Source organism: Epinephelus moara, chromosome 14, assembly GCF_006386435.1.
Source record: "Epinephelus moara isolate mb chromosome 14, YSFRI_EMoa_1.0, whole genome shotgun sequence".
Taxonomy (NCBI): domain Eukaryota; kingdom Metazoa; phylum Chordata; class Actinopteri; order Perciformes; family Serranidae; genus Epinephelus; species Epinephelus moara.
The window spans coordinates 6,069,141-6,078,689 of NC_065519.1; the positions used below are offsets into that span (position 1 = coordinate 6,069,141).

A 9,549-nucleotide genomic window follows, 5' to 3' on the forward strand; every position below is an offset into this window, starting at 1 on the left:
TGTGTGTGTGTGCAGTTTCTTGCTTAACCAGTGCCACTTTGAACAGATGTGTGTGTGATGGTGATTTTCACTTGGCGGTGCTCATTAAGAGCCAACCAGCTGAGAGTGAGTGAGTGAGACGACCTGGGTGTATATGGTGGTTCATGTCATTTGCATGGTAAGCGCTGGCCAGTGTGTGTGTGTGTGTGTATGTGTGTGTGTGTGTGTGTGTGTTATCTCATTTGCAACCCTCGTTACAGTAAGTGGCAGCTGAGAGGACCCCGGGGCCACTCAGATGCGAAGAGGAGGAAATATCAAGTTAAGAGGTTAATGAAAAGGTTTTGCGATCCTGATCTGCTCCCTGTAGTGTTTCTCTGTCGTTTGATGCATAGTCTGGAAAAACAGGTGACACCAAAACCAAAATGCAAAAATCTGACATACACCCATCAAATCACATACTTGTGTCCTAAAAAGTTCAAGTATCTTTGGGGCCTTGTTGACGAGTGAAGGCAGAATGGAGCGTGAGATGGATCGGTGGTTTGGTGCGGCTTCTGCACTGATGCGGGTACTGCACCGGACCGGAGCTGAGCCAGAAGACAAAGCTTTCGATTTACTGGTCCATCTATGTTCCAACCCTCACCTATGGTCATGAGCTCTGGGTTGTGACTGAAAGAATGAGGTTGCAGGAGATGTGACCGGGAACTCATTTTTCAGATTGGCACGAACTATAACAGTGTCACAGAGTAAGTGACATCATATCCTGCAAATGTATCAGCTCAAAGGAACTGATACTGTGAAAAGTATTGGTCTGCCCACTACTATGACGGAGCTGAAACGAGGCGGAGCAACAACTGGACAGGTGACACTCAACATCAGACTCCTGGAGTGAGACTGAAAGTTAGTGAACTCGACAGGAGCGCTGCAGTCAAGACACATCTTGCCGTGTCTCATTAAAGAAAGAATAAGTAAACTAAGCTCCCAGCATCTTTCTAAGCTACACGACAGAGTTTCTGCACACTGGTGAGTACAGCTGATCATGTCTACTGTGTTTAAACAACCAGCATTACCACATACCTGCACTGTGCTCACACAGGGTGTGTCACCTTTTTCATTTAAGAACAAGACTTGTTAAATGAGACTTTTACTTATGTGCACTGTAGCTATATGTTATAAAGAAGACTCTGTAGTAATCATTGTAGTAATCCTACTTTCATATTTTCAAACAGATAATCAAGAATTCTGACATTCTAGTTTTGCTTTTTCACACTTTCATTGTTGCTCTCATTGTTTAGATATGGCTGCTGCCAGCAGTTCACTGTCTGAAGATCAGTTTCTGTGCTCCATCTGTCTGGATGTGTTCACTGATCCAGTCAGCACACCATGTGGACACAACTTCTGCAAGAACTGCATCACTGAACACTGGAATATTAATGTCCACTATCAGTGTCCCAACTGTAAAAAGGTTTTCGACACAAGACCTGAGCTGCAGGTCAATACTTTTGTCTCTGAGATGGTTTCTCACTTCAGACAGTCAGCTCAACAGAGAGCCAGCAGCTCAGAGCAACAAGCTGCTGAACCAGGAGACGTTCCCTGTGACGTCTGCACTGGACCCAAAGTGAAGGCCCTGAAGTCCTGCCTGGTGTGTCTGGTCTCCTACTGTGAGACTCACCTGGAGCCTCATCTGACAGCGTCAGGCCTGAAAAGACATCAGCTGATCGACCCTGTGGAGAACCTGGAAGGCAGGATGTGTACGAAGCACGATAAACCTCTGGAGCTGTTCTGTAAGACCGACCAGATGTGTCTGTGCATGCTCTGCACAGTTTTGGATCACAAGTCACATGATTTTGTTCCTCTAAAAGAAGAATATGAAAGGAAAAAGTCCAAGCTTCGGAAGACAGAGGCTGAAATTCAGCAGATGATCAAGACGAGACGACTCAAGATTCAAGGGTTCCAACGTTCAGTCAGCATCAGCAGGAAAAATGCAGACAGAGAGATAGCAAACAGCAATCATGTCTTCACCGAGCTGAAGGAGGCTATTGAGAGACACCAGGCCAAAGTTATTAAGATGGCTGAAGAAAAGCACAGAATGACAGAGAAACAGGCTGAAGGCTTCATCAAAAAGCTGGAACAGGAAATCTCTGAGCTGAAGAAGAGAAGCTCTGAGCTGGAGCAGCTCTCACGCTCAGAAGACCACCTTAACCTCGTCCAGAAGTTTCCATCCCTGGATGCTGCTCCACCCACCAAGAACTGGATAGAGGTCAAAGTCTGCCTTCCTTCATATGAGGGGACTGTGAGGACAGCTGTTGATCAGTTGGTGGAGATGCTCAAAAATGAGATGAAGAAGCTTCTCACAAAGTTTGAGTTAAAGACAGTCCAGCAGTATGCAGTGGACGTCACACTCGATCCTGATACAGCAAATCCCAGACTCATCCTGTCTGAAGATGGGAAACAAGTACATGATGGTACTGTGTGGAAGGATCTCCCAGAAAACCCAAAGAGATTTTCTCGTGGTCTCTGTGTCTTGGGGAAGCAGTTTGTTTCTTCAGGAAAATTTTACTTTGAGGTTCAGGTGAAAGGGAAAACGAAATGGGCTTTAGGAGTTGCTGCAGAGTCAGTCAACAGAAAGGGGCCAATCACTGCAAGCCCAAACAATGGTTACTGGACAATAGGTTTGATGAATGAAATTATCTACCATGCTCCTACTGAGACCTTAGTCCCTCTCTCTCAGAAGTTGAAGCCTGAGAAGGTGGGGGTGTTTGTAGATTATGACGAGGGTCTGGTCTCCTTTTATGATGATGCTGCAGCTCTTATCTACACCTGTACTGGCTGCTCCTTCACTGAAAAACTCCACCCAGTCTTCTCTCCCTTTGCAAATCAGGATGGTAAAAACTCTGCCCCTCTGATCATCTGTCCTGTCAACCCTACTTAGTGGAATGACATGTCATTCTCTGCACATACCCCCCCTTAACATATCTTTTAGGTGAGGTGAGGTAAAGTAAGGTAGAGTAAGGTAAGATAGACTTTTATTATTACAGAAGAAAATTTTTGCAATGTCTGCTTCTCAACGTAACAAATCCCATAATTGAGTAGTACAGTGTTTGTTGACAACCCTACATAGTAGAATAACCATTTGATTCTCTTGAAAAGTAAAATTCACGTAGCAAATCTCCATAGTTGATGGTGATGTACAGTGTGTGCTTGTTTTCTTCAGATTCTAATTATTTGAAATGATTTTTGCCTTTTTTTTTATTACACATCCCATTGTTGCTTTCTACTGCAACACAGTGATTTAATAAATAATTTAAATTCTGTGGTATAATAATGAATCTAAGTGGTATACATGTCTTTAGAGTCACAGGCCCAGCTCAGGTATTTTTTATTTAGCCCAGTTACCGTATGTTGTTTTCCGTGATTTTTTATGTAGATTGATGTCTATTTTTGTGTAACTGCCTGCTGGCTCAGACATCATTTCCTGTGATTTTATAAAAATGATTAAAATTCAAATTAAATAGCAGGTGAATTTGATGCCTGTATGTGTTCCCGAAGTTTTCCAATTTTAACATTATTTATCATTTAGAAGAGAAAGATAATGAGATGATGACATTTTTCCTGGCACAGGGAGAAAAAGGGTAACACCCGCATACTAATTTGTATGCATTTTTAGAGCGGTGTTTTAGAGCCAGTTTAACAAGTATTTAGGATTTCTCCTGTTCGTCCTTTAAATTAGTCCAATATGTTATTGAACACAGGTGGTATAGACTCATATATGGAATAATGGCTTTGGTATAATGTTTTATATATTAAGATATATGTTTGATATTTTCTGGTACGTCTTTGTACTGTTATTTTTTCTATGTACTTTATTGAATTGTTGCATGTGAGTTGTTTTATCACCATGAGAGGTGTCGATGGTTAACCACACCTGTCATCGTAGAGCTCAGAGATTTTGAAGAATGATAAATGAAGCTCTAAATTGAATTGAAATGTTGTCTTGATTAAACTTTTTTTTTAGCATGGAGTAAATGTGCTGGCGTTACCTTTTTCTTTATGTGTGCTGTTTTTTGATAAGATAATACTTTATTTATCCCACACAGGGGAAATTCACATGTTACAGCAGCTTAAGAGTCAGAAGCACAAGAAAAAAAGTTTTTAAAAAAGTGATTGAGTGCTACAAAACATACAAATATTACAACAGTACAAATAAAATAAAACAATATAAAATATACACTATATACACCTTTCACTTATACAGATACTGTATGTCTATGATTGATAGTTGCACAGGATAATTGAAATACACTCATGGTGTGTAGTTTATTTACTGTAATATATAGAAATACAGCCTGTAAATATTAATGGCCAGAAAGTGGTAAAACATTATCACAGTAGGAAACTGCACAGGCATGTTATACAGTATAGATATAAGGATATGGCTACATACATGTAGATGTGAATATGTATGATTATGAATAAACCGTCCTGCACCTACGTGATGAGCATATAATTATCTCCTTTAAACTTTCTGTCGGTGACATTAATGAAAAGATGAATGTCTAACATTGGAATACAACTTCTCATTTATGCATTTTAAAGAGTATAAAATTTCAAACATCACATACATGTGTCAGAGCAACAAGCATGTTGCTGACATCGGCTGTGCACATTTATTCTGTTGTGCTTTGCCTCTAGATACGTGTCATACACTCTGGATCTCTCATTACTAGGATGTTTGAATAATAGAAACTATTTATAAGTGAGAAAAGTGGGATTATTTTGCCTCTGTGTGGAAGATCAAATCAATGGAAAGAACCAGAGTTGATGCTGTGTGAAATAATGTATGAATAAAGAAGGAGTGCGCTGATTCTGTTAGATTTTTTTCTACATTTATTATTTTTATGGCTTTCTTTTAATAAAACAAAACAAAACATGGATGACAATATGCAACTTCAAGCCAGAACAAAAACAGAGACAAACAGCAGGTTAAGGTGAAGAAAAAGTAAGTAACTATGTCATAAATAGAGAAAATTCAATAAATTAATAATAGGATAGATCACGGTAAAAGAACGTGGATATTGGGCTTTCTTTCAGACTTTTTGCATTTATGGATGAAAAACTTTCCGTATAAAATGAGAAGATTCAAAATAAAACATGTCCAGATTATTTTTTTTCATAATGAAAAAAATAACATCTGTCTCATGCCAAAGGTTGCTCCACTGAAGACAGAAAAAAAAGTCACCAACAAAGCTGAAACAAGGGGCGGAGCAAGAGCAAGAAGTGATTTTAAATGCCAGACTCCTGAAAGAAAACTGAAGGTGAACAGAGTAGCAGGAGCAAACTAACAGGAGTACTACAGTTGAGACACGTCTTGCTGTTTGCTGTTAAAGATACATTATGGTAAACTAGGTTTGCAGGGTTTTTCCAAACTACACAGCAGAGTTTCTGCACACTGGTGAGTACAGCTGATCATGTCTACTGTGTTTAAACAACCAGCATTACCACATACCTGCACTGTGCTCACACAGGGTGTGTCACCTTTTCATTTAAGAACAAGACTTGTTAAATGAAACTTTTACTTATGTGCACTGTAGCTGTATGTTACAAAGAAACCTCATAACATTGTAGTATTCATACTTTGATATTTTCAAACAGATAATGAAGAATTCTGACATTCTAGTTTTGCTTTTTCACACTTTCATTGTTGCTCTCATTGTTTAGATATGGCTGCTGCCAGCAGTTCACTGTCTGAAGATCAGTTTCTGTGCTCCATCTGTCTGGATGTGTTCACTGATCCAGTCAGCACACCATGTGGACACAACTTCTGTAAGAACTGCATCACTGAACACTGGAATATTAATGTCCCCTATCAGTGTCCCGACTGTAATAAGGTTTTTGACACAAGACCTGAGCTGCAGGTCAATACTTTTGTCTCTGAGATGGTTTCTCACTTCAGACAGTCAGCTCAACAGAGAGCCAGCAGCTCAGACCGACAAGCTGCTGAACCAGGAGACGTTCCCTGTGACGTCTGCACTGGACCCAAAATGAAGGCCCCGAAGTCCTGCCTGGTGTGTCTGGTCTCCTACTGTGAGACTCACCTGGAGCCTCATCTGACAGCATCAGGCCTGAAAAGACATCAGCTGATCGACCCTGTGGAGAACCTGGAAGGCAGGATGTGTATGAAGCACGATAAACTGCTGGAGCTGTTCTGTAAGACCGACCAGATGTGTCTCTGCATGCTCTGCACAGTTTTGGATCACAAGTCACATGATTTTGTTCCTCTAAAAGAAGAATATGAAAGAAACCTGGCCAATGTTCCTCTAAAAGAAGAATATGAAAGAAACCTGGCCAAGCTTGGATGGACAGAGGATGAAATTCAGCAGATGATCGAGGAGAGACGACTCAAGATTCAAGAGTTCAAACATTCAGTCAGTGTCAGCAGGGAAAATGCAGACAGAGAGATAGCAATCAGAAATCATGTCTTCACCAAGCTGAAGGAGGCTATTGAGAGAAACCAGGCCAAACTTATTGAGTCGACTGAAGAAAAGCACAGAATGACAGAGAAACAGGCTGAAGGCTTCATCAAAGAGCTGGAACAGGAATTCTCTGAGCTGGAGAAGAGAAGCGCTGAGCTGGAGCAGCTCTTATTCTCAGAAGACCACCTTAACCTCGTCCAGAAGTTTCCATCTCTGGATGCTTCTCCGCCCACCAAGAACTGGACAGAGGTCAAAGTCTGTCCACCTTCATATGAGGGGACTGTGAGGACAGCTGTTGATCAGTTGGTGGAGATGCTCAAAAATGAGATGAAGAAGCTTCTCACAAACATTGAGTTAAAGACAGTCCAGCAGTATGCAATGGACGTCACACTTGGTCCTGATACAGCACATCCCAGACTCATCCTGTCTGAAGATGGGAAACAAGTACATGAAGGTGGTGTGAGGAAGAATCTCCCAGAAAACCCAAAGAGATTTTCTCACAGTCGTCGTGTCTTGGGGAAGCAGTTTGTTTCTTCAGGAAACTTTTACTTTGAGGTTCAGATGAAAGGGAAACCTTATTGGGGTTTGGGAGTTGTCAGAGAGTCAGTCAACAGAAAGGGGCTACTCACTGTAAGCCCAAACAATGGTTACTGGACAATAGGTTTGATGAATGGAATTATCTACCATGCTGTTACTGAGACTTTCGTCCGTCTCTCTCAGAAGTCAAAGCCTGAGAAGGTGGGGGTGTTTGTAGATTATGACGAGGGCCTGGTCTCCTTTTATGATGTTGATGCTGCAGCTCTTATCGACACCTATACTGGCTGCTCCTTCACTGAAAAAGTCCACCCAGTCTTTCTTCCCTGTGCAAATCAGGATGGTAAAAACTCTGCCCCTCTGATCATCTGTCCTGTCAACCCTACTTAGTGGAATGACATGTCATGTTCCACAAGAAGTCTGTTGTGTTTTCCACTTCTTAATGTAACAAATCCCATAATTTAGCAGTAATATACAGTGTTTGTTTTCTTCTGGTTATAATTAACAGTGATTTTGCCGTCTTTATTTTATCACTATATGCAAAAAAGAAAAAAGTAATTATTTTGACAGGTATTGCGATTGCAATATGAGTCACAATTTTAATGGGAATGGTCATTTTATGAGTTCATATTCACTGGAGAAATAATATATTGAAAAATATAACAATGATTTTTTGGGTGTCTATACCAAACAAGCATGTTTCCTTTATGTCTGGAATATGATTTGTAGGCTCGGGGATCTCTGTAACACTAGTTTATTTATAATGGTACGTTGTGACACATTTTACCTTTATCCAAACATTGCAGCTGCTGTGGTTTGAATATTGCACTTGGCAATAATGAGATTTTGGTAATTCATTCATTCATTCATCTTCTAACCGCTTCATCCTCTTGAGGGTCGCGGGGGGGCTGGAGCCCATCCCAGCTGACATCGGGCGAGAGCCAGGGTACACCCTGGACAAGTCGCCAGACTATCGCAGGGCTGACACATAGAGACAAACAACCATTCACGCTCACATTCACACCTACGGACAATTTAGAGTCACCAATTAACCTGCATAATTATCTGCATCTTTGGACTGTGGGAGGAAGCCGGAGTTCCCGGAGAGAACACACGCTGACACGGGGAGAACATGCAAACTCCGCACAGAAGGGCTCCCACACCCTGGATCGAACCGGCAACCCTCTTGCTGTGAGGCGACAGTGCTAACCACCACACCACCGTGCCGTCCACATTTTGGTAATATTTTGATTAATAGTGAAGACCTTTATTACACATCCCATTGCTACTTTCTACTGCAGCACTATGATTTGATAACAAGTGGTTTAATTGATCTTTTATAATGTTGTGTAATCGAAGTATTTTAAGAACTGATTAAAATTGAAGTCAAACAGCAGGTGACCTTCATGCCTTTAGCCTACGTGTTCTATCAGTTGTCCAGTTTTAACATCAGTTTTTATTTAAAAAGAACATAGATAATTTCTCAAATACAACTTTTTTTGGGGGTGTGACATGGTGGATGTCTATGGTTAAAAAATAACTTCTCACTTCAACATATAGGGCCAGTATGTAAAATGGGTTGAAAACCGTTGAAAACAGTGACATCAGTGGTCAAATTCTAGATTGCAGGGCTCACTCGCTCACCCCTCCCGTCGGGTAAATGACGGTGGCCTCGTAGGGACAAAAAGGCTTGCGCAGACACGAGTTTTTCAGGAGTAGGTCTATCTAGCGACGAGGTGAATGTTTATTTAGAAATCTAAACCATGTTACAATATTGTAATGAATCCCTCACGAGCAGGAGACCAGAGGAGCGTTCGGGAAAAAGGCCAGTTTATTTGAGCACTCCAAAAACTCCGGTAACACTCCAGGGGGTAAAAGACTCCGTCCCAAACTCTCCTAGCGTAACACACACACTTAATACACACATACTCGTTTACAGTACCTAGCGGGACCCCCCTCCCCTCTCTGCTCTACCAATCTCCAGCCCGCACACTGACTGACAGCGTAGCCTGTAAACAGAGCTCAGCTGTTTATTTAGCCTAGCAATATCTCCGGACTGTAGCAGCTGCAATGGACGACTTTGAACGCGATTTTGAAGAGTTTCTTGTAGCGGACACAGACCCAGAGCCATACTTGTTTGAGCCGGAGCATACAGATGAGGAACTCCATGTGTTGGATGCTGAGCGGGCGAGGAGAGAGGCTGAATCCTCCGCTCCCATTTTGCTGCACAGAATGGGATTCGGTGCTACCATCGTTGGGGAGATATATCATCAGGGTGGAAAGCACCGCAGAGGGTGCATCACAAGGAGTGAAGTTGTGTCTTCTTTTCCTCTCAGATGACGGTTCGGGTTCATTCTCTCCTGTTGCGTGGTAAGTGTGGTCCATTCGCAAACTTTATAACTAAAAAACGCGAAACGTGTTCTCTGGCTGGCTGGATTGTCCGCTCGGTCTGCCGTACATACATGGCGGCGCAAGATGGCGACCTCTCTAAAGCAAGGCCCTTGCTATATATATATATATATATAAAAGCATAATTATAAGGCTACGAAAACCAAACAAATTTTAT

At 41.7% G+C, this 9,549-nt stretch overlaps 2 protein-coding genes and 1 long non-coding RNA gene across 3 annotated transcripts in view; 2 read left to right on the plus strand and 1 right to left on the minus strand.

The window, feature by feature from the left end:
- Nucleotides 1-859: 859 nt before the first annotated feature.
- Nucleotides 860-2,908, plus strand: LOC126401472 (E3 ubiquitin-protein ligase TRIM21-like). Its single transcript, XM_050062773.1, has 2 exons — nucleotides 860-999; nucleotides 1,272-2,908. Exon 2 carries the CDS (start codon nucleotides 1,274-1,276, stop codon nucleotides 2,906-2,908), a length of 1,635 nt encoding a protein of 544 aa, XP_049918730.1. The 5' UTR covers nucleotides 860-999; nucleotides 1,272-1,273.
- Nucleotides 2,909-5,305: 2,397 nt separating this feature from the next.
- On the plus strand, nucleotides 5,306-7,373 carry LOC126401475 (E3 ubiquitin-protein ligase TRIM21-like). The gene is made up of 3 exons (XM_050062777.1): nucleotides 5,306-5,428; nucleotides 5,695-6,287; nucleotides 6,327-7,373. Exons 2-3 carry the CDS (start codon nucleotides 5,697-5,699, stop codon nucleotides 7,371-7,373), a joined length of 1,638 nt encoding a protein of 545 aa, XP_049918734.1. The 5' UTR covers nucleotides 5,306-5,428; nucleotides 5,695-5,696.
- The window catches only part of LOC126401494 (uncharacterized), a 43,441-nt gene continuing 39,713 nt past the window's right edge, over nucleotides 5,822-9,549 (minus strand). The window contains exon 3 of the long non-coding RNA XR_007571084.1: nucleotides 5,822-5,880. This is a non-coding gene — a long non-coding RNA (uncharacterized LOC126401494). The remainder of the gene's footprint in view (nucleotides 5,881-9,549) is intronic.

Excerpts from the sequence above, each read along its gene's own strand:
- LOC126401472 (XM_050062773.1), top strand. The coding sequence starts at position 1,274 with ATGGCTGCTGCCAGCAGTTCACTGTCTGAAGATCAGTTTCTGTGCTCC.
- LOC126401475 (XM_050062777.1), top strand. The coding sequence starts at position 5,697 with ATGGCTGCTGCCAGCAGTTCACTGTCTGAAGATCAGTTTCTGTGCTCC. Across the intron at positions 6,288-6,326 it reads ATGAAAGAAACCTGGCCAAT|CTTGGATGGACAGAGGATGA; the intron begins GTTCCTCTAAAA and ends AACCTGGCCAAG.